The sequence below is a fragment of the Neofelis nebulosa genome, chromosome 13, assembly GCF_028018385.1.
Source record: "Neofelis nebulosa isolate mNeoNeb1 chromosome 13, mNeoNeb1.pri, whole genome shotgun sequence".
In the NCBI taxonomy this organism is placed as follows: domain Eukaryota; kingdom Metazoa; phylum Chordata; class Mammalia; order Carnivora; family Felidae; genus Neofelis; species Neofelis nebulosa.
Genome location: NC_080794.1, coordinates 78,532,445 through 78,556,503, shown reverse-complemented (window position 1 = coordinate 78,556,503; position 24,059 = coordinate 78,532,445). Strand labels below are relative to the sequence as shown.

General features: G+C 51.4%; 1 protein-coding gene across 1 annotated transcript in view; it reads right to left on the bottom strand.

The window, feature by feature from the left end:
• Positions 1-12,929, bottom strand: part of SLC18A2 (solute carrier family 18 member A2) — a 39,353-nt gene extending 26,424 nt beyond the window's left edge. The window contains exons 1-6 of the mRNA XM_058697901.1: positions 12,808-12,929; positions 12,244-12,379; positions 10,244-10,595; positions 1,143-1,201; positions 780-863; positions 356-448 (exon numbers count right to left, since the gene is read on the bottom strand). Of these exons, the coding sequence (XP_058553884.1) occupies positions 356-448; positions 780-863; positions 1,143-1,201; positions 10,244-10,595; positions 12,244-12,364 (709 nt within the window). The 5' untranslated portion in view covers positions 12,365-12,379; positions 12,808-12,929. The remainder of the gene's footprint in view (positions 1-355; positions 449-779; positions 864-1,142; positions 1,202-10,243; positions 10,596-12,243; positions 12,380-12,807) is intronic.
• Between the last annotated feature and the right edge of the window lie 11,130 nt (positions 12,930-24,059).

Below are 24,059 nucleotides of genomic sequence, written 5' to 3'. Positions count from 1 at the left end.
GGCAGGTGAGGAAAGCAGACTTGGAAGGTGGGAAGTCCTCAGGTGGGATGGTAACTCAGAGGATGTGAGAGAGGAAGGATCTTGGCAGACCATCCCATTCCTTCGTTTTACATCTGGACCCAGGGTCACCCCGGCAGGTTGAGAGGCAGATGCAGAGGCAGGGAAGCCCACGTCCTCCTGGGTCAGGAAGGTCCCACCAGTTTTCCAAGGCTCCATGAAAGTAGGGAATGAAAAAGGGGACAGCGGGGGGAGTCTGTCAGCACGAGCAGACCCAGAGTGGACTCAGGGATCACTGTCGCCCTCCCATGCCCGCCAGCCCCTCCCCACAGGCTGCCTCCAGGTGCCCCCTGCCCACCTAGGACCCCCATGGCCAGGCCTCCCAGGGCGATGCCCATGGCATTGCCTCTCTCTTCGTCATCCGTGTACACGCTGGCCAGCATGCCCATCCCTAAACAGGAAAAGAAACGTTCAATAGCGAAGCCCTCAAGGGAGCACAAAAAAAGAATAACCTGTGACTCGCCTGCCCTCTCTGGCCCAGACTTGTGATCTCCCAAACCCGTCAGATTCACAGAAAGGTAAGACCAAGCAGAACCCAAAGGAAAAAAGCAGTGCCCTTCCTAAGAACCCCTCCCCAGGCACCACGACTGACACCTCGATTCCCCACATTATTCCAGCTAATTCTACAAGGGGCTGGCCAGCCAGGGCAAGGTTGGCGGCCTCCTCAATGGACTGACACCCCCCCCCCAGGGAACGGCTGCCTCAGGTATTTGCACACCTACCAGCTACAGACGAGCAGGAGGACCCGATGCCCTGCAGCGACCTGGCGATCAGCAGGAAGGCGTAGCTGCTGGAGAAGGCGAACACTGCCGAGGGAGGGGCCCGGCCACGCATCAGTGCCAGCCTGGTGCCGTGGCCGCCCTGCTCACATGGGCCCTTGGAAGCCATCCCTTACCCCGACGGGCATCTCCACGCTAACCACACTGTGCTTCGGTACCACCAACAGCTCTATCGCCCCCCCCCTTCTGCAACCGTTACCAACGCACAAACCCCCCCACCCCGGGGCTGTGTCCTCAATTCCCCGTGTGTGGTCCTCAGAGCCCATCCCATGACCCCCAGGCCGAAGGCAAACATCAGACACTTACTAATGGTGGACACGAACATGATGCAGAATCCCGCAAACATTGGAATTGGGTAGCCAATTCTGCAAAAGAGAACCACGGGGGGCATTTGGTGACGGCTTTGTATTTTTTTAAGGCTTTAGGCGGAGCCTCTCCTGCCTACCCTTTGGGGTCAGGCGGATAAGGGTTTGGTAGACTTTTCTAAAAATTCATGGACTCGGCGCTTCCTGTGTGACCTTTTTGTGTTTGACTGTCTTGGAGCAACGTGAATCCATTCAAGCACTGCCACCCTGCACAGAGGTTTCTCTGGGATAAATGTTAACACAGTATTGGCAAGTAATCCAGAACACGTCTAAAATACACAGTCCCCGTTTCCATCATTTTTTCTTTTTTTAAAATCTTTCATTACGGTCTTTGCTAGCGCTTCTCCAAAGGGACGAAGGCAATCAAATGATTCTAGTAAAAGGTCATCAAATGATTCAAATGGCAGCAGAGATGATGACACTGTCGGAGAGCATCCGGGTGCAAGGAAGTCTTCAAGTCTGTCTTCACTCTGACCCCAACGAGGCCAGCCTAGAAAAAGGGGCCTTGTGGCCAGCGCAAAAATTCAACGTCGCAACCGCTCTGAAAGGACCACTGTGCGTACAGGGCTCTGCCATCAGGTGGGCGGGGTTGGTGGGGAGACCCTGGCCTTCTGGGCGTCATACCCCTGGGCCGGACACATAAGCCAAGCAAGCCTCCCTCAGCCCCATGGAGAGACCACTGGCCACCTCCCAGCACCGGAGTGAGGGAACAAGGAGATGTGGATGATAAACTGCTACCAGGCACCTGGGACACAGAAGGTGCTTCAGAACCTGTTTCCTCCCTTCCCTCTGCTCTTCCTTCTTTCCTCTCTGTTCCCACACAATAAGCGGGCTGCTTGGCTCCTGACGTACAGATGGGACAGGAGAGTGAAGGCAGCCTCCTGGCCCCTAGGACCCTGGGAGGGAGGGGGCTGGCGTGTCAACCCAGAGCAGCCCAGAGCCTCTCCAGGCTTCGTTTTCCTCCAGCCCTAGACCCTGTGGGTCACGGAAGGAACCAAACGAGGACCAAGGAAGTCTTGAGTCCCAGTCACTCACAGCCTGGAAGGGCTCTTGTATTCCAGGCTCAGCTGAAAAATCACGGAGACAATCCCTTCTTTTAAAATCACACTGGGGGCGCCCGGGCAGCTCAGTTGGTTAAGCGTCTGACTCTTGGTTTCAGCTCAGGTCGTGATCTCAAGGTTCGTGAGATCAAGCCCCACATCAGGCTCTACACTGACAGCATGGAGCCTGCTTGGGATTCTCTCTCTTCCCTTCCCCTGCTCAGGCGCTCACAGGCTCTCTCTCATAAAATAAACTTTAAAAATGTTTTTCAAAAAATAAAGTTACATTCAATTTTCCAAGTACTTACACCCTTCAGGCTCAAGGATTTTGGTAAGGGCAGATGACCACCTCCCCACTTTACAGATGAGAAAACTGAGGCACAAAAAAGTGATTTGTCAAATGTCCTAGGGCTAATTTCACTTGCGGTCATCCTGTACAGTCCAGGGCTCTTTCCTACACACTTCACCACCCCTCCCCAGAAGGACAAATACGGCTTTAAATAGAACCTTTCTAAAAGATCCTAGTCCTACTCCCCACCCCTTTTTTAAACTGCTTCTTGCACTTCAGAAACTAAGTAGCAAAAATACAAGTAGCAAATGGAAATCATGCCAGATTCCCAGACAGCTCTCCCTTCACAATCCCATGCATAAATTCCCCCACAATGACCTGAGGTGAACTTGTAATTCACCAGTCGGGGCTCAGAGCCCATCAGGCAAACCAGGAAAGATACCAGGGTTGAACTGCAGTTCAGATCTCCTTCAAACATAGCTTCTCTAATCTGGACTAACCTGCAGCGGACTGGTCGGTGCTCTTTATTCAGTCGGGCAAAAGAACCCCATTCACAACACCACGTTCTCCACAGCACTACCACAGGCTGAACAAAGAAACTTCCAGGCAACTCAGCGAGGAGAACCCACGAGCAGTTCATTCTTCTCCACAGCTCCTGCACATCTTGGGGGTGCGGGTGGGGGACTGGAATATGGCAATATTTGTAGCGGCTCTGGAATAAAAGCCTTCTCACCCCCTTTCAACATACTACTTGGAAAACAGTATTTTGTCAAAGCCATGGGAATACCAGTGAAACTATGCTCAGTCTGCAGCCTGATCAACTGGCCAAGGTCACCTGGCAGGACACATCTGGAGTAGCTTCCTCTTACCAGGAGACTCTGGCATTCCCCAAGACCGTAAGTAGGGGGCTAGCGAGCGGGTCACTTGTGATTCCCACCGCAGCTCCGTGAGGTCGTGGCATTATCCCCATTTTTTGGATGGCTACAACGAGGGCTAGGAAACTTATGTAACGTGCCCCCAATTCAGGGTAATGGGCATATCTTGAGTGCCTAGGGTGTGCCGGCTCCTGCCAGCACACGCTTTGGTGGGGATGCCCGTTACAGGAGCACAGCTTCCGGGGGATGCCCGTTACAGGAGCACAGGCTCCCCACCCAGTGAGAATGGATGGTCCACGTTTCATTTAACACCAGCTGGCTCTGTACCCACAGAGACATGTGCTTATGTTGGATTCTTTCTACCAAGCCTAGGTGCTGTGTTTTCTTTAAAAACACCGCAGCTGGGGCGCCTGGGTGGCTCAGTCGGTGAAGCGTCCGACTTCGGCTCAGGTCATGATCTCGTGGTTCAGGAGTTCAAGCCCCACGTCAGGCTCTGTGCTGACCGCTCAGAGCCTGGAGCCTGTTTCCGATTCTGTGTCTCCCTCTCTCTCTGACCCTCCCCTGCTCATGCTTTGTCTCTGTCTCAAAAATAAACGTTAAAAAAAATTTTTTTAATAAAATGAAAATAAAAATAAATAAATAAAAACATCGCAGCTACTGTTGTGGCAGGGGGTGGGGGGGTTTAATAAAGCATGTATGGAATAACCAAATGGCAAACTCAAAGGCTGGCCAGTCCAAACCCTCATGCTGGATGAGAAAGCAGAGGTTCAGAGATCCAGTGGTTCAGCCACGGTCGCAGCGCAAGCTGACCGCTGTGCATACCGCCGGAAGCACCTTTCCCCGGGGCTCAGCCTCAAGGCAAAAGGGTGCAACGTGCAGATCCCGGACTCCCCCACCCTCAAATTCTTCTGGCTCCCTGAACACCCACCTCTGAAGGAAAATTGTCTAATGCCCCAGGGTCCCTGAGAGATGGGCAGATCACCAGCGCCCTTTCTCTTTCCCACGATGTCTCCTAAATGGACAGAGACTCAGCTGACATTAGTCATAAACATCTGAGTCAGCCTCTCGTCCCCGTGCTAAGCAGAGCTAGATCTGAGGCAGCAAACCTTTAACGAAATATCCCGTTACTATCCCCTTATGCGTCATCCCAGCCCACGGTCATGCTCTATAGAGCATCAGGGAGCAGTTAATCTAATTGGAATAAGACAGAAAGTCAGGTATCGAATCCCTAGACAAAAGTGCCAAGCGATAAAAGTTATGATCATTATATATACCTACACACCAGTGGAGAAACTCCATATTCCCTAAATCGTCACTGAAAATCAATACTTTTGTCTCTAATAATTAGTTTATCTTTGCCATAGAGCCTACTGCAAAGCTCCATTCTCAGGCCTGTTAAAACCCAGGCTCCCTCTGCCCTGGGAAAGGACAACAGCAAGGACACAAAGTGGGGGATCCAGAAGGGACGAGAGGAGGCATCTCCCTTCTTGATTACCTTCTAAAAGGCGGTACAGCAGGTGAACGTTAGTACATGGAATGATTCACGTGCTAAGACGTACCAGGAAGCTGACTGTCGTTCATAAGTAAAACAACATTCTTAGGTTTAGTCCTTAGGTCTGTCTTTTTCAGCTATTAGATGCAGGCAGGGAGTTACGTGCGCCACGGACTTCTTACTTTCGTGGGTAGGACCCCTGTTCCCTGCACAGGGAACAAGTTGGGGGGGGGGGGCGGCTCTGCTCCCGTTAGAAACACCTGATTCCACTGGCAGCTTCTCTGAGCTGGAGAAGCCAAGATATCCTAACAACACCATCCTAACAACATCTAGGATGGGAGAGCCTTTTCCAGAAGGGCTGGTTTCCCCGTCCACGGAGAAACTGAAAAGGTCACTGCTCATTCCCACAAAGCTCACTTCAGACCAACTGGCTGAGGCTAAAGAAAAAAAAAAAAAAAACAAACCATTATACCGAACGTTCTGTAGAGACTTCATGCCCTGTGGCTTCCTTCTTGTCATTCAGATGTTAGCTAAGATTTGTGACGAGAAATAACGGGCTCTCAAATATACTAGGTAACTATGGAAATAAATTAAGCCACTGATGCTGGCTTGATAAAAAGCAGACCACTGGGACAATGACAGGCTAAGGAGGAAGCCGAGGGAGCTGTCCCCCAGCACCCGCGGTTAACTCTTTCCCCAGCCCTGGGGCCAGTGCGTCCGGAATAGCTTTTGGTTCTCAAAATGCAACTACTGTAGAAGCCCCATGTTAAACAAGTGAAGACCACAGGGCCACATTCTTAGGCAGGTTTATGGAGAGATACGTAAAGGTGCTTTTAATATCGTTTAGCTGCCTGAATCCCCGCCTAGGTCTGCATACCCCTGAAATCCACTCGCGGGGCAGACGGTAAGAGATCTCTTACACACAGCGGCAATCGTGAAATGAGTAGACCGGAATTATAAAATAAGTCACACGAGCCTCTAAATAAATTAATTCATTAAATAAAAATCAAGTCAACCAAGGCACCTGCAGGCTTTGCAAAGTGTGTTGTTGGATATGGGATCGCCATCCACTTGCCAAAATCAAGTTGGCTCCCTCTCTGGTCACGTGTTTTAGAGTAAAACCACGGTACCTGAGACCAAGTGAAATCAAGAATTGCCTGTGTCCATATGGGCAGCCCAATGAACACTCAAAACATTTCTCACGAATTGTCATTTTCTTACTTGCAGGGTTTGGAACGAGAGCTCTTACGCAGTATGTAAAACAACAGACTGGCAGCTTGCTTCTCGCATCACCCACCCATAAAAGCCACTCATGCAACAGCCTCTTGACCACGAATAGGAGGGTCCGGGCTGGGACGCATGTGATGAGGGGGTCCCGCTTGCAGCACGAGGCTCTAGAGAGGAGGGGCCTTCAGCCGAGCCTCTCGGTAGCTCCCCCAGTCTTTGGGGATGTCTTTTCCCCTCTGTCAGAAGCGCTGCAGAGGGTGGCAAGCTGGGCCAGATCATACCAGGGGCTGGAAAAAGATATTTTTCTGGGGCTGGAGACATGAGGGAGGGTCCATGTCCAAAAAACCAGGCTGGTCTGTTTCTAAACTCCCTGCCTGCTGATTCAAAGTAGCAATCAACAACTATTTGGGCTTTCACTAGCTCAGCCTGGTACAATCAGAGAGAGCCCAAACGGATACAAGAACAGATTTTTGACTTGCACTGTTGATTCTGAGTAGCTCCATGTCAAAACTACAACACTTAAGTAGGTGGAAAGAATAGGAAGGAAGGAAGTCACCCAGACAGAGAGAGTCTGGACACTGGCTTTAGTCCTGCTGTCTGTCGCCAGGGGCAGTCCCTTTCTCTTCCCATGCGGCAAACTCCTCCGCCTAGAAGGTGGCAGGACTGGCCCCAAAGCCCTCACTCAGCCTCCTCTTCAGGCTCTGATGCCCCGTCTTTTTAACTCCTCCTTCTTTAATCAGAAACACATCAACCAACTGTAGAGTGCTGTTTTGAAAACACTCGTTTGCAACGCCGAAAATGTGAGTCACACACATCTTGTTCGCCATTGAAGATGCGATTGGCACAAATTACATCAAAAGACTATTTGCGGCGGCTCGTAAAGGCAAGTTCTGTAAAGGAAAGTGGGATGTATCGCTCCCTTGAGCAGAGCTGCCGAGAGCCCAGACTGCTGCAAGTCCCCTAAATCCAACTCTACTGGGCTTGGAAAATACACAAATCGTGACCGTTGTGGAGGAACAACAGAGTTCATGCTACAACACCAATGTGACAATCCGTCTGCATTTCCACACTACAAGGCAGTGCTACAGGAGGGATTTTAAATCTGCCGGGTAGCGGCGGGGAACCAGGTAGAGATTAAAATTTTGCTCTAGCTCAATTGCAAAGTGGATTACCCATCATAAGAATAGAACTGGGGCGCCTGGGTGGCTCAGTCAGTTGACGGTCTGACTCCTGATTTTGGCTCGGGTCATGATCCCAGGGTCATGAGATAGAGCCCCACACTTGGGCTCCGCACTGAGCGTGGAACCTGCTTAAATTTCTCTCTCTCTCTCCGTCTCCCTCTGCTCCTCTCCCCATCTCATGCTCTGGGGCACCTGGGAGGCTCAGTCAGTTGAGTGTCCAACTCTGGCTTTCCTCTCAGGTCGGGATCTCACAGTCGTGTGATCAAGCTCCACATCGGGCTCCACACTGGGTCTGGAGCCTGCTTCAGATTCTGTCTCTCCATCTGCCCTCCCCTGCTCACAACATGCACATTCTCTCTCCCCCCTGCTCTCTAAAATAAAATATGGGGCAACTGGGTGGCTAAGTCGGTTGAGCGTCCAACTTCGGCTTGGGTCATGATCTCACGATTCCTGGGTTCGAGCCCGGCGTCGGGCTCTGTGCTGACAGCTCGGAGCCTGGAGCCTGCTTCTGATTCTGTGTCTCCTGCTCCCTCTGCCCCTCCCCCGCTCACACTTTGTCTCGCTGTTTCTCAAAAATAAATAAATGTAAAAAAAATTTTTTAAAAGATTAAAAAAATAAAATAAAATAAAAAACAAGAATAGACTGAATTTCACAGATCACAAAACAAAATTAGGTTTCTCTTGGAATTCTTTTTTTTTTTTTTTTTTTTTTTTTTAAGCCCGAAACAGGAGTCTTGGGTAGCTGCAACATCAAAGCATTTGGAATATTTAATAAGCAAACAGTCTCACCGGCTTTAAACAAGCTTCTTCCCCATGGCATAAGCAAAGCATTAAGAACAAGAATAGGGTTTTTAAAAAAGCTTTTCACATTTGCATTTGGAAGACTGGAACACACCATTTCAGCTGAGTTTCTAAGTACTGCATTACACCGTACAGCTAAGAATATTCATGCCCAAGTGATTGGCAAGACATTATGACAGTCGTGTCCTCAATTTTCCTCATATAGGATTTGAGCTGTTTGCTCTCTCGGAATACAAAACCCGGAGACATTTTCTGTAATTACACCAGATGCAGGTTAAAGAAGCACTCTTAAGGGCTGAGAAAGAAAGAAAAACAACCCCACGACTACCGAGGTCTGTTTGGTTTTCCTGCCGAAGAACAGAGGGAAACGGCACCTTGCAAACAGTGTTTCTGGGTGGGCTCGCAGAGCACCTGTCCTTGCGAGGCGATTTGCCTAGCGTATTTTATGTGGCAAATTCATACTATTGCTGGACACAGGAGGGCTGGACAGATTCTGCTTGGGACTGTTCAAATTTATTCAATGGCACTACCCAGTCCAGAGAAACAAACTGCGGAAGCTTAAAACGTGCTTCCCTCCAAATGGCCGTGGGTATGTGACCAGCACCCTGTGTGTGTGTCCGAGGGCGGCCTGTGCCGGGGGGCGGCAGGTGGGAGCGGGGGAGGTCAGAGCCGTCTAAGCCTCTGCACCACCGCTGACCTCCTCTGCCCCGCCCCAGAGCTGGCCCCTGCTCTCCCAAGGGCCCCGTGCTTGCTTTAATGCTCTGTTGTTACAATCTCGAAACGCTTTATATCTGAACAAAGAGCCCCGCAGATTGCAGAGCTGGGCCCGCACCCCCTAATCCAGGCCAAAGAAACGTAAGGATGGCCCTGATCCCAGCTTGCACAGGTTGACCTACTGAAAACTGTGCTTGGTTCACGGACTCCAACGTGGCTTTGGAACCTCTAGTGGCTCTCAAGTGTACCCCCACCCCCCACACACACCAACAAAACCCCCTCCTCTCTCTGCCTGGCACTCAGGGCCTCTTATAGCCTTGCCCTGCCCCATCCCCACTTGCCCTGCCTTCCTTATTCAGCCCACCCTTCTACGTTCTCTTTTCCGGCTGTAATCTTGGTCTCCGCTCATGCGTCTGAGCCTGGTTCACAAGCAGGATTCCAGGCACTCCCCTCTCCACTGTGTTTTGGTTTGTTTGCATTTCTGCCTTTCAGGCTACAACGTTTATATGGCAGTCCGCCCCCACCACTCATATAGTACCAGCTCTTCGCAGCTGACACCTTCAGGCAATCCCCTTTCCCTTTCTCTGCAAGTGCCCTGCCCTGTGCTTTCCAGCCCCTGCCGTACGAGGCAGAGCTAGGCCAGCTGGGCTGCGGAAGGATACTTGCCGGACGGCCACCGACGGTGGAGACGGGAACAATTATTCAAGAGGAGGCGGGTCCCCCCCAAAACATCCAGAGCATCCAGATTAAAATAAAGCTAGTTTGGGCGTTATCTGGGGGCATTAGCGGCTGGTTTGACTGATCCAGAAGACAGGCTCAATACGTTCCTCTTTGTGCGTGTGGACACAGCTGAGTAACCGGCAAGGGGGCTCATTACATGCCGTGGCCTCGGCGTGAGCTAAGGGGTCCGTCTTTGCAGCAGGATTACTGGTCTTCCCCACTCTCTCCCTGGCCGTCTTGACCCTTCACCACACCAGCACTAAAGCAAACCACCTTGGCTTTCTAGAAGGAAGCGGACGGCCAGAGGAAGAAGAAAACACAAAGGCGGGTGACACACGGAGCCAACGATGATGCCACGGTGGCTGCAGAGTCAGCTCCTGCCGCCCAAGGGCAAGTCTGACAAATATACTAACGCGACACAGCATTTGGACGGAATCAACGTGCTCCCACCTGGGGAGGGCCTCTTTATTCTGTTTTAGTACTTCCTTACTTTCTAAGCAAGGGAGGGGGCAACAAAAAAGGCTGAACACGTGGGAAATCACGATGAAGGAAAGAAACCCCAAAGAAGGAGATCGGGTTTCCCCAGCTCACCCACCACTGGTTTTCCGCACTCTGATAAATGAAGGAGAAACAGAATCCCAAAGAGCAACGACCTGGGAAGGACATAAATAGAAGCCACCTTGGCCAAAATAACGGAACCTACCTGTTGGTCAACAGTCCTATGAAGGGGTTGGTGAGGAGCTGGATGGTGGCTTTAGAGGCAAACAGCAGGCCAACTTGAACGTTTTCATTCAGGAGGTCTTTGTTTTCGCTGGGACAGTCAGGAGGCGCGGCGGACGTGTTCGTCACCGTGTGCTGGGTGCTGGCCGCAGGCGGTGGCCCCCGCTGTAGCTCTTCAGTGCTATTCCCGGTGACCATGGTGGTGTTGTCGTAATAAGAGAAGATGCTCTGGAAGCGGCCTGAGGTAGACGCCGTGAGCACTGGCTTGGCGGTCTGGACTTCCGAGGCATTTTTCTCGTGATTAATGCTGTACAAGTAACTCGGGATGATAGGGACTGGGAACAAAAGCAGAACAAGAAGGTCACAGCTGCACGGAAACCACCTGTCATCAGGACAAACGACAGCAAAACTACAGTCGCATCAAATGCCAAACGAGGCCCAGAGAGGTCTGCCCCTGCGACGCCACCCCTGCCTGGACCCCGGGATAATCTCACAGAGCTGAGCTCTGGCCAGAGAGAGCAGAGTCCCGGGGAGGCTGGGAGCGCCGCGTCTGCCCTCAGGGCCGGTGACTGTGCAGAAGTGACCTGCCCCGGATTCTTGTCCTTTGTGGGGTTTCTCATTACAGGGCTCCCTTACAGGAATATTTTAGGAAAGGAAAATGTGGTCTGAATTCTGCTCAGGGCCGACCTGGGATCAACGAGAGCTCCTCAGGGAGGGACTCAGACCTTCAAACGAATGAATCGAGGAAACAGAAACCTAAATTTCATTATGTGTCTTAGGGAAAAATAAACCCACAGGAGAAGGAACGATTTGGAGATTCTGCGACAGGCCCACTTCATCTTTCTGTTACCTGAGTGGGAGTCTGCGATTTTTCGGCCAACCCGGAAGATGTAGAAATTCCGGAGACTTCCACCCAGGAAAAGAAAAACAGATGTAAAAGCACCTGTGGGCACCTGCTGACAGAGCACTCAACACAAAGGAGAAGCAAGGCTGTTCTGAAGTCAGATGAGCCCTATCATTCTGATAATCCCGATAATCCCGCAGGTGGGAATCCATGAAAGGAGAGAAGGGAAATAACCCACCCGGAGAATACAAACTAAAAAAAGAATTACTCATTAAAACTGCGGGCATTTAATTTTTTTAACATTTATTCATTTATGAGAGACAGGGAGCACAAGCAGGGTAGGGGCAGAGAGAGAGGGAGACACAGAATCCCAAGCAGGCTCCAGGCTCGAGCTGTCAGCACAGAGCCTGATGTGGGGGCTTGAACTCATAAACCATAAGATCATGACCTGAGCTGAAGTCAGATGTTTAACCGACTGAGCCACCCAGGCACCCCTAAAACTGTGGGCATTTTTAAGGAAAAGCATACCAAATGCTTTGCTGTTAAGAGGGCTAATTAAGAGACCTGGATTTTAATTCGCCTTTCAAAAATCCATTACAGGAAAAAGACTAAACCAACACCCTTCAAACTGTTCTGGAAAAGGTCCTACAATGTTTCCATCCCGAGCCATGCACCGATACAATATATTTAAATGTCACTTCCTTTTTTCCGGGGAGAGAGGGTGACTTGCTCCTTTAAATGTTAAGCCAAACTGTCAGTTAGCCCACCTTGCTGGTTAGCATAGTAACTGTTGTAACGTGATCTGGAACCCTGGGAATTGCCAGTTCGTAGTAGAAATCTTTTTCATCGCGGTCAAAGCAGGCGGGGGGGCGGGAAGGAGGAAATTATCAGGAGGAAACACAAGTTCTGGGTCTTAACAGATGTCACATTTTTTGACCTGACCACCAAGAAAACGAAGCCACAAAACGCGGCTGCGAGTCGCCCAGCGCGGCAGACTCGGGGGTGGAAGGGGGTGCATTTTTTTTTTTTTTTTTTTTTTGCAAAGCGTGTTCTGCAACTTTCGCGGGGGGCGCGCTCGGGTAGGTGGAGCCCCCAGGGAAGGGGCACCCGGGGAGCGGGGCCGGCCGGTGCGAACGTACCCACGACCGTGAGCAGCATGTTGTCCAGCAGCAGCGCGAGGAACACGATGAACAGGATGAGCTTCCGTGAGTGGCGGCTCTCCAGCAGCCGGCGGAGCAGCGCCAGCTCGCTCAGGGCCATGGCTCCGAGGCCGGGCTGCGGGCGCGGCGCGCGGTGAGGGACCGCGGCGGGTGCCGGGGGCTCCCGGCGCCCGCAACGCCCCGACCTCACCGGGGCGGAAGGAACGGTCCCGGGGCCGCGCGCACGGGCGTCCCAGCCTCGGTTCACCTGCGGCGGGCGCGTTCTCCGGGGCACCTGCGCTCCGGATCCTTGCCGCCCGCGAGCGGCGTCGGGGCCCCCCCAACCCGGGGCCGGCGGGGGGCGGTCCCGCTCTCCGCCGCCCTCGAGGTCCCACTCCTGCCACCGAGCGCTCGGAAGGCGCCGCGGGCCCCCGCGCCCCGTGCGTCCTGCGCCCCGGCGCCCCCCCCCCCCCCGCCGCCCCGGAGACGGAGACCCTCCCGCCCCTGGGGTTCTTCCCCGCCCTCCGCCGGGCCCCGCTGTCCCCGCGCCGGGTCCCGCGTTACCTCGGGGTCGCCTGCCCTGCGCCGTGGGCTCCGTCCGTCCGCGCGGCTCCGGATAGCGGTCTCCACCCCAGCGCCCCGCGCCGCCGCCGCTCGCTTTAGCCGGTCCGGCTCTGACGTCACGGCCGACGGGGGCGGGAGGGCGTCACCTTCCAGCCCCGGCCTCAGCCCCCCGCCCGGACCAGCGCTGGCCTACCCGGCTCTCCGCCCCCGACGACGGCGCCCCATCCGGCTCCACCGACGGCGCCCCATCCGGAGCCGCCGGTGGGGGGGGGGGGGGAAGGGGGGGCGCCAAGGGAAGAAGTCAGGGCCCCCACAGCGGGACGTCAAGAGTCCTGGGGTTAAGGTCAGGGGCCAAGATGAGGAGTCGGGATGAGTGCTTTCACCTGGTCCCAGGTAGGGGCTGGCTGCAGCTGCTCTTTGAGCCTCGTGCCCCTGAGCTTGGCCGTGAGGACCTGAAGGCTGATGGATGAGAGTGCCAGGGAAGGGGGTCAGAGGGTGTTGGGAGCCAGGGACAGATCTCTTTGGGAGGGAGGCCACTCAGCACCCCGCGGCTCCCGCGCTCGCCCACCCCTGGAGCAGGATGCAGGGTGTCACTGTGAGTCTTTGGGTACCCTGAAGTAGGAGATGTGGAAACAGGGAGAAAGGGGACACCTCTCAGTGTCACCGCTCCCCACCCCACCCCCCACTGGGAGGATGTGAAGACCCCAGGCCCTGGAGCCTAGGACTCAGGAAGTAGGAGCAGCAGGCCTGGGCCTCTGGGGCCACCAGGAGTATGTCACCCTGGACAGAGGACACTAGAGACCAGGAAAGTGCGAGGCCTCTCAGTAAAAGGACTGAGGAGGCAGCTGGCCCAGACCCTGTGTGCTGTAGTCCTCTACTGTGCACGGTGCCCGCGGAGTCTGGTCAAGACAGGCACGGTGCCTGTTGGTGGGTGATGGGCAGCTGTAATCCTCACTTGCCAGGGGTAAGAACCCACCTTTGAGAAACAAACAGATGTCCCCCTGACGTAGCTGGACCTTTGGAGGTCCTTCGAGGGGGTGGAAGGAACCGTTTCCCTGGAAAGCCACTTCGAATCGATGTTACCCTGCTGCGGCCTCCTAGCAGCGGAGCCCGGCCTTGTTTTATTCATGTTGGCTTCTTGTCAGCTGGAGGCTGCTCACAGCAGAGGGTGATGAGTGGTGCTCCCCGCCCTCTCCCCTCCTCCCTTCCGCGCGCCCCCCCCCATGCTTCCCACTGCTGCCCCTGATGTGTGAGAAAGATGGTTGGATAAGTAAGTAGGTCAGTAACATGGGGACTCCGGGATGTCCCAGGATGTGTCACCTTAAATATTAAACAGAGAGAAGGAAAACCACTTAGGAGGAGAGAGCAGATGGCAGAGAGCCGCGGAGATGGCTGTGAAGGGTATCACGCTCATGGAGTATCACACTCAGGAAAGCACCTGGAGTTTCAGAGCCCAGAGAATCCGAGGTGTCACGGTCAAGGGCTCTTACAAGGATGCCTGGCTCCCATCCTGCTACTTCCTTGATAGGTGACCTTGGGCAAGTTATTTATCTTCTCTGTGCCTTGGTTTCCCCATCTTTAAAATGGGGACACTAACTGGGCCGGGTGCAGAGGTGTGGTGAAGATTAAATGGGAAATCCCTGAACGCAGGGCCCCGCACAAAGGGAGAGCTTGGTGCGTCTGCCATTCATGCATCCGATAAGTATTTATTGAGCACTTACTACGTGCCAGGCACTATGGTTGATGCTGGGGAGACAGTAATGGTGTAAGCGAGGAAAATCGCTGTTCTGGGGGTGCCTGTACCTTCCGCTGGCAGTGTTGTCCACACAGGCGAACACAGGAGGGCACACCCACTCCGGCCCAGCTGGCTGGAGGCATCTGGCACCGGGGGAAATGCTACTGTCTGTGTTTCCTCCCTTTGATCTCGGCCACCACACCTGCAACACCAAGGCCCACAACAGGGTCTCCAAACTTTTGTGGATACCCACGAAAGAATCCTCTAAAAATATGTATGCCCCACCACATATCTGAGTTGGAATCTGAAATGTTTTTTTTTAATAAATTTAAATGGTTTGGGTTATATTGTATATATTGACCTTATAAACCGTCGTAACTCTCATTTAAATGTACCAGATGGAAGGGGCGCCTGGGTGGTTCGGTCGGTCTAGCATCCGACTACGGCTCAGGTCACGATCTCACGCACAGTTCGTGGGTTTGAGCCCCACCTCGGGCCCTGGGCTGACAGCTCAGAGCCTGGAGCCTGCTTCGGGTTCTGTGTCTCCCTCTCTCTCTGCCCCTCCCATGCTCGTGCTCTCTTTGTCTCTCAAAAATAAACAAACATTAAACAAAGTTAAATGTACCCGATAAAGTATAAATGGTACAAGGATGCAAAAACCACCTTTTATACTTAAAAATACAGTGAAGTTTCCTTCAACAGTCAAAAAATGTACATTATATTCTTTATGCCTTCAAATATTTCATTCCATTTCAACAGAATTTTATCCAACTGTAATGATTTTATCACTTAACGTCTTAATTCACTACCTTGTCTATTAAATGAACTGTAACAAATTATGAATATGCATTAGCTTTAAAAAATTTGGGGCGCCTGGGTGGCTCAGTCGGTTGAGCGTCCGACTTCAGCTCAGGTCACGATCTCGCGGTCCGTGAGTTCGAGCCCCGCGTCAGGCTCTGGGCTGATGGCTCGGAGCCTGGAGCCTGCTTCCGGTTCTGTGTCTCCCTCTCTCTCTGCCCCTCCCCCGTTCATGCTCTGTCTCTGTCCCAAAAATAAATAAACGTAAAAAAAAAAATTAAAAAAAAAAATTTGTTGGGGGGTGCCGGGGTCGCTCAGTCAATTGAGTGTCAGACTCTTGATTTCAACTCAGATCATGATCCCAGGGTCGTGGGATCGAGCCCTGCATCAGGCTGGGGGCTGAGCACGGAGCCTGCTTAAGATTCGCCCTCTCTCTCTCCCTCTCTCTCTCTCCCCTTCTGCCTCTCTCCCCTGCTCGCATGCACTCTCAAATTTAAACAAGTTTAAAAATATTTTTATGGCCATAAGTTTCTAATTTTTCAAATCGCCTTTAATATCATGTTATTATAACAATCATTATTAGTATACAAATGATGAAGGCGTCGTGCACATATGAATTTTGGTAATTATTAAACATAATAAGGAAAAATGTAATCAAAATGCATGACTGAGTGAGATGGTTGGGTGGGGGTCTTTGGAGCCTTTGATAAAACAGACACTAACGTTGCTTCCGGATGGACATTCTTACGCCGCAGGACAATGTAATACAGTAAGGTGGTAAGAATCAGGTGGGGTGAGAGGTGAGCCTCTCCTCTGACCAGCGGGAGACAGGAGACGGTTGAAAGAGGAGGTGATAAAGGAGTACCCTCCTGTCTCCACCTGGGTCCATCTCAGCCTGATCGTGTAAATTGAGGGTCTCCTATAACTTAGGAAGCCTTCATATATACCCAGTGTCCTGGCATTCCAGGTCGAAGATCCAGCCTTGGAAGTCCAGTCTGGTCTGGGTCTTTGGGACTCCACAACCTTCTCTTAAATCACTTAGCACCTGGCTTCCCCTTCAGCCACACTGGTTCCTCTCAGTGCTTCTCTGCCTCAGGGCCTTTGCACTGTTCCCTGTGCCTGAGAAGTTCTTCCTCTTCTTCCCCTAGTTATCTCCTCAAACTTCATTCTCGGCCCTAATGTCACTTCCTAGGAAAAGCTCTCCTTTCGTGGACCCCTCCTCCACCAACAGACAGTTCCTTCTCTGTTAAGCCCTCATGGAACTGTTACTTCCTCCAGAACTTGTCTATCCATGAGGAACAATATTCCCATAAGTACAATCAATGATCTCTGTCTCTCCAAGTATCCGGACAAGGGACATTCTTTGCTCATCACTGAGATTCCCAAATCTCATTAAATACCTGTAAAGAGGATGTGCACGGAGCAGGCAGGGTTCCCTTCTGATGCAGAGCCATGGGAACCCGAGAGAAATCACCTTTGCCAGAAGGGGAAGGTTCTGTTCCCCCACCCCAACCTCTCCCCTCCGCCCCCCACAGGCTACTCCTTGAGGAGCAGGCTCTGAGGAAGCCTCCTAGTAACACATTTGTTCTCCCCGGGAACTCAGACTGGTGTGTTCGGTCACAGAGCCTCCTGCCTCCACCTGCTCCCACCCTTTTCAAACATAGGGGGTAGGAAGGTACAAAGGTTGACTTTTTTTCAGCGAATTTCAATATTTAGGAATGATAAGGCATGAATGATAGGGAGCTGCTAGGAACATAGCAGCTATTGGAAAGAGGCATCATTTGAGATAAACTAGCCTGAATCTAAGCCATCGATAGCCTCCTGGCTGGGTCACTTTTACAAGTTCTGTGACTTTGGGTATTTACTAAATCCCTTGTGCCTTATTTCTCATCTGTCCCTCAAGCATGATAAAAGGTCCCCCTCCCAGAATTGTTATGGGGACTCAGGGAGATGATGCTTGCATCGTGCTGCTTGCACAGCAGACGTTCACGCTCATTAAATGTTCTCTGGTATGGGAAGCAGACCCGTGGAAAGACGCTCACCATCACTCGTCATCAGGGAATGCAAATCAAAACCACAATGAGATGTCACCTCACACCTGTCAGGACGGCTAAACTCAAAACCACGAGAAACAACAGGTGTTGGCGAGGAGGTGGAGGAAAAGGACCCTCTGGAACTTTGGGTGGGAATGCAAGCTGGTGCAGCCCATGAAGAAGACAGGATGGAGGTGCCTCAAAAAGCTAAAAATAGAACCACCCCATGATCCAGGAATTGCACTCCTGGGTAATAACCCCCCAAATTCAAAAATAACACTTCAAGGGGATACATGCACCCCTATGTTTCTAGCAGCATAATTTATAATAGCCAAATTATGGAAGCAGCCCAAGTGTCAACTGACTGGTGAATAGATAAGGGTGGTGTGTGTGTATCTGTGTGTGTGTGTGTGTGTGTGTGTGTGTGTGTGTGTGTGTAGGAATATTACTCAGCCATAAAAAAGAACGAGATCTGGCCAATTTGCAATGACATGGATGGAGCTAGAGAGCATAATGCCAAGCAAAATAAGTCAGAGAAAAACAAATACCATGTGATTTCACTTACATGTGGAATTTAAGGAGCAAAACAAATGAGCAAAGGGAAAAAAAGGGAAGGAGAGAAGCAAACGAAGAAACAAACTCTTTACTATAGAGAACAAACTGATGGTTACAGGTCGAAGGGGGGGTGGATTAAATAGGATATGGGGATTAAGGAGCGCACTTGTGATGAGGACTGGGTAATGTATAGAACTGTTGAATCACTATATTGTACACCTGAAACTAAATATAACACTGTTAACTATACTGAAATTAAAACGAAATTTTTAAAAGGTGTTCTCCGGCATAGGAAAAGTGCCCGTGCTGAATAAAGACATGGAAGGGATAGGTGGTCCGTGGGGAAAGTTCTCAGGTACTCCCACAATGAGAGAACTTGGAATTAAGGAAAACAAACATCTCCCGGGCATTAAACTGTGAAATGCAAATACTGGTCAGAGCAGAAATGAACAAAGGCACCCTGAAGAGACACAATGGTCCCGAAGCTAGCAAAACCTGATGTCCTCGTTAACACACAGGTAGAGGTAGGAGATGGTGTACCCAGTGGAGAGCCGGGCACAGGGTGGAACAGGCAGTTCATAGAAGAGGAAGCCCAAATGGCTACCACACTCATGAGGAGACACTCAGGCACAGCGGTGATCAGAGGAATGCCGATCAATCAAACAGCACAGTGAGAAACAGCCCAACACCCATCAACCTGGCAGCAATCAGGAAGGTGGTGACTGCCATTTGTGGGTGAAGATGTGAGGAAATGGAGATTCTTACCTTGGGGGTAGGGTGGGGACCGTACAGCCTTTCTGGAGGACGATCAGGACCGCTTGGTGGAATTAAGTCAGCGTGCACCCTCTGATCCAACAACGTCTCTCCCTGTCTGTGTCTCGGGGAAATCCCTGAAGGGGCAAGATCAGGGCTACCCATTGCAGTGTCGTCTGCAGCAATGCGCAGCTGGAGACAATCCTGGTTTCTATCGCTAGGGACTAAATAAATAAGTGAAATGGGGAGAAGTACCACGTAGCCATCAGAGGCGGCATACAGGATTACCAGCATGTCTGCACCGAAGTCACCAAGGCTTGAGTCCTGAAGGAGGAGAGGGCAGAGAAGAGCAAGTTTGTTGACATGACTCCGTGCTGGCTCATCAAAAGTGCAGGAGCATCACCGCATATTTTGGGGCTTCGTTCCCATTCAAGGCTATGCAGGGGGCGTGGGTGCCTTTGGGGGTGGGGGGGCCGGCGTGGGGATCAGGGATGAGGTGGGAAAGTGCAAAGAAGTAGAAATAAACCCAGAAAGGGGCCTGGCAAGGACCAATGACCACAGCGTGGTCAGACAGAACTGAGACAGATGGTCAGTCCTCTGTGCACAAGTTTCCTTTCCGTGGATGCCTGGAAAAGACAAAGGCTTTCAGTGCAGGGATGGCTGTCCTGAGAACATGGGCCACGTGTGGACCACATGTGGACCAGGCCTCCCAGGGACGGGCAGGGCTGTGCTCTGTCTCAAGCCCGACTGAAGGGACACCCAGATCTTCTGGAAAGAAGGAAGAGCTTTGGGAAAGGTAAATAAATAGCTGGCTAAATGCAAAGGACTCACCTTTTCCCTTTATAAACATTTAACTGTTTAAAAGTAGAACCGTGCCAAGAAAGAAAGGTATAACACGGTCTTGAGGGATTTCGGACATGTTTAGATGTGTTACTTATAATGACTGTCACTTAAAGGACGAGGGTGGTTATGAGGCTATAAAGTAGCTAGACTTCTATACGTCACATGCAGTGGTGTATCATTAACTGTTAGTGGACTGTTAAAAGTTAAGGTTGTATATCGTCATCTTTAGAGCCATCACCGTAAAAAATAAATATAAAGGAGAAGAGCTAAACAGCTACCAGGAAACTAAAATTAAATGGAGTTCTAGAAAGTATTCACATAATTTTAAAAGGCAGGAAAGGAGGGACACAAAGGAGTCGAGTAGAAAATGATAAATAAAATGATAGATGACATCCAGCCATACCCAAAATTACATTAAGTGTTAATGGACACTACAATTAAAAGACAGAAATTGTCAGGATAGATTTAAAAAAAATTTTATGTTTATTTATTTCTGAGACAGAGAGAGACAGAGCATGAGCGGGGGAGGGGCAGAGAGAGGGGGAGACACAGGATCTGAAATGGGCTCCAGGCTCCCAGCTGTCATCACAGAGCCCGACGTGGGGCTCGAACCCACAGACCACAAGATCATGACCTGAGACAAAGTCAGTCGCTCAACCCACTGAGCCACCCAGGCGCCCCATGGATTTTAAAAAATAGTCTGAACTCTATGTTGCCTGTAAGAGATACTCTTTAAATATAAAGACACAGACGGATTCAAAGTAAATAGATGGAAAAATATACCATGCAAACTGTAAGCACAGACACCTGGGGTAACCGAATTAATGTCAGATCATGTAGATTCCCAAACAAAACTTTAAACCGAGATAGGAAGAAGGAGCTCTTGTGATGGTAAAAGCGATCAATGCAGGAGGGAGACATAACAATCATACGTGTACGTAGCCAATAATAGTTTCCAAACGTAGGAAACAAAGCCAGACAGAATTAAAGGGAGAAAAAAAAAAGACAACTTTGCAATCATAATTGAGGGATTCAACACCTTTTTCTCAGCAGCCGGTAGAACATCTAGACAAAAAAACAAAACAAAACAAAAACAAAAAAACCCCAGCAGACATACAAGATCAAAACAATACCATCCACCGCCTTGGCTTAATTGATATTTATTTACCCTAAACAATAGCAAGCTTTATTCTTTTCAAGTGCTCACGGAGAGCTCTCAGCCAGGATCCATCCCATTCCGTTAAGACAGTTAAGAGTCTAGTGTGCGTGTGTGTGTGTGCGTGTGTGTGTGTGTGTGTGTGTGCGTGTGTGTGTGTGTGCGTGTGTGTGTGTGTGCGCACGTGGATTCTTGAAGCCAACTCTATCAGTTGCAGAGCATACATATAAATAATGAGGCTACAATGGGGAACCAATGCATTTCATTTCCATTTGTTTCCGCGTCCTTCTGCATACTGCAAAAGAACATTTTCTGTTTAAAATTTAACCAAACCTATTGTGGCTGAGGAGGGAATGGCCAAGTAAACGTCAATTTACTTGAAGGATGCCTTGCCGGCTGCCGATCGAATTAAGTCATAGATGCTCTAACTTAATAATTCAATCACCGAATTAACTGGCTTCATGCAGCATTATCTGCAAAATGCAGGTCTCCAGGTTTGGCCACTTTAATAGAATCACCAACCTGTCTGAGGACATTCGCTGTAATTGAAGTCTGCAGAGGGGCCAGCCAGCTGCAAAGAGCAGTGTTTCATTAGCTTTATGCTTTGATTTTCCACGCTCACTTGGACCACAGCGGGTGGCCACCCCCACGGCCACCCAGGCCTCCCACAGTCCACTCCCCTCACCACCAGCTGGGGAGAGCCCCAAAACACCAGTGCGGTCATGCCACTTCCTGGTCTAAACCTCTTCAGTGGCCTTGCACTTGGGACAGCGTCAAACATCTTCAATGTGGCCCAAGGGGACCCACCTGTCCAGCCTCAGCCACTCCCTCCATTTTCACCTGCCACGCTGCCCTTGCCTCTGATCCGAAATCAAAATCCCTCATACTCGCCTAGGCTTTCACATGGATTCAGGTGTCCTTGTGAGTCCCGAGGGCCCCGGCATGGCAGCTTGAGGACACCTGGCCTGAAAGGCCCTCTCCACTCTGGGCCATGCAGCCTCCATACCACTGAGGCCACTCTGCCCTGCCTTCCCTCCCTAGCCACAATGGGCTCTTCTCAAGGTGGGTTCTCTGCCTCAGGGCCTTTGCACACTCCCCTCCTTCTGCCTGAGAAGCTCTTCCTCTTCCTCTTTGTCTGGTTATCTTTCTCATTCCTAGTCTCCCATCTGTCCATACACCCCGTGCTCCTTCTCACCCCAGAGCCTTTGCTCAGGCCATTTCTGCGGCCTAGAGGGTCCTACTTAATTCCCCCTTAGCCTTTATGTCTCAGGTCAAGACACAAGTAAGTTAAAAGTACACGGATGGACTTTTAACATAAGCCAAACCTCTCATTTTAAAGGATTCCATAGAAATTTAGTTATTTTATCTTTTGGCCATACGCTAGTTTTTATTTTTCTGCTTGCCAACAACACGCGTCAAAGGGAGAGCCACATACAAGTGCGAACGATGTGGTATTCTTCTGTATTAGTCTGTAATGTGGTATTATTCTGTGGTGTTCTGTAACTAAAGTCTTGAAATGTTCTGTAGTGTTAAACAAAGTCTCCTCTTGCTGGATCCTAAATAAACTTTTGAAAGAAGGAGAGGCAAATGGATGGAAAAGTATTTCCTCTCGGGGAAGTCCTCGCGGACCCTTACACGTGTGACCCCCAGCTATGCCGATAGGTCCCTAAACCCATCATTCCTGGCACTTTACTATGATTGCAGCTTCAATGAGGCTGTGATTCATGTCTGACTTTTGCATCCTTCTCCGTGCCAGCTGAGGTCAGGGCCTCTGGTGTCTCGCTGGCCACATCACCCCCCTCCCCACCCCAGAGCCTCTCTGCCTGGCACAGAATAAGTATTCAGTGAAGGCTGTGGCTGACTCATGGTCCCGGATCATCTGAGGGTGACTAACTGAACTGCCCCTTTCTCTGACAGGTGTCTCCTCTCCCGCCCAGTACGTGCTACGCCCAGGCTGGCCCCTTGCCTCCCTCCCCTTACCACGGTCACCTTCTTCTACCTGTCGAAGCCCTGTCTCCTCCTGCCTGGTTTGACTTGAAAGCCCTTTTTCTCACCATGCCACTGATTCACCAAAAAGCCCAGTTTATGATGCCACGAGGAATGGCTGTCTCTGCTTATTCAAGCCTCGTGTAATTGACTCATTCAGGCCCCCTCCCCTGCGGCCATCCTGGCCCCCTGATCCCCCCACCTCTGTTCTTCTTGACTCCGAGACTTTGCTTAGGCAGATCCATCCACCTAGAATGACCTTCGTGCCCTTGGGTAAGGGAGCCCAGCAAGAAGTAAAATGCCCAAGATGTCATCACGCCAGACACATTTTCCCCATCAAAGCACGGCCGCGGCACAGGCTTCCTCCAATTCCACGGAATGGCTCTTCTTCCCACTTAGCCCCCAATCCCCATCACCAACTCCTGCTCCAGCAGCCCCCTGACCGGCTTCCCTGGCACCCAGTGCTGCCTCCAATCCTTCAGGAACCCAGCGGATCCCCATGAGCCACAGCTTCCAACGAGCCCTGCCCCAGCTCAAGAGCCTAAGGTGGCTCCCTGATCCTTGTCTAAACCCTTGTGCCTAGCGCTTATGGGTCGTCTGCAATTCCCCCACCTCACCCTCCAGCCCCCACCCTCTGCTCCGATCGGACGGGCCCCTCCAAGCCCCGGCCACAGGCGTTCTTATGGGCCCCTCTAAGCCCCGGCCACAGGCGTTATTACGGGCCCCTCCAAGCCCCGGCCACAGGCGTTATTCACGTTTTCCTCATCCCTCATTCCAAATATTCTCGGCCCCAGAGCCCAGCTCAAGTCCTCTCTCCACCCTCCCTGGGATTCTACTTCTAAGAACACGTGAAGCCCTGTGAGCCTGCTCCCCACTAAAGCATTGCCAGGGTGCAGTGAGCCAATAGGTTCATCTGGGCTCATTCTTCTCTCCCCCCCCCCACCCCCCGCAGGATCATTAACTCCTTGAGAGCAAAGAAAGTGATCTTTTCCTCCTCTGTCTCCCCAAAGAAACTTGCACAGAGCTACGCAGAGAGTGGGGCCACAGGACTAGCGTCGGATGCCCGGTGAGGAGCGTTGGGGCCAGAGCTGACTCTGCCCCAGCCAGCTGGGCCTCAGTTTCCTCATCTGCCGGGCAGCAGATGATCCAGCTGGACGTGGCCTTGGGGTGCTTGAACGCAACCAGGCTTGAGACGTGCTGTCAGTACTTATATTGTATTTGTTTTTAAATATGAAATGTATTGTCAAACTGGCTTCCATACGACACCCAGTGCTCATGCCAACAGGTGCCCTCCTCAATGCCCATCGCCCACTTTCCCCACCCTCCCACCCCCCAACAACCCTCAGTTTGTTCTCAGTTTTTAAGGGTCTCTTATGGTTTGCCTCCCTCCCTC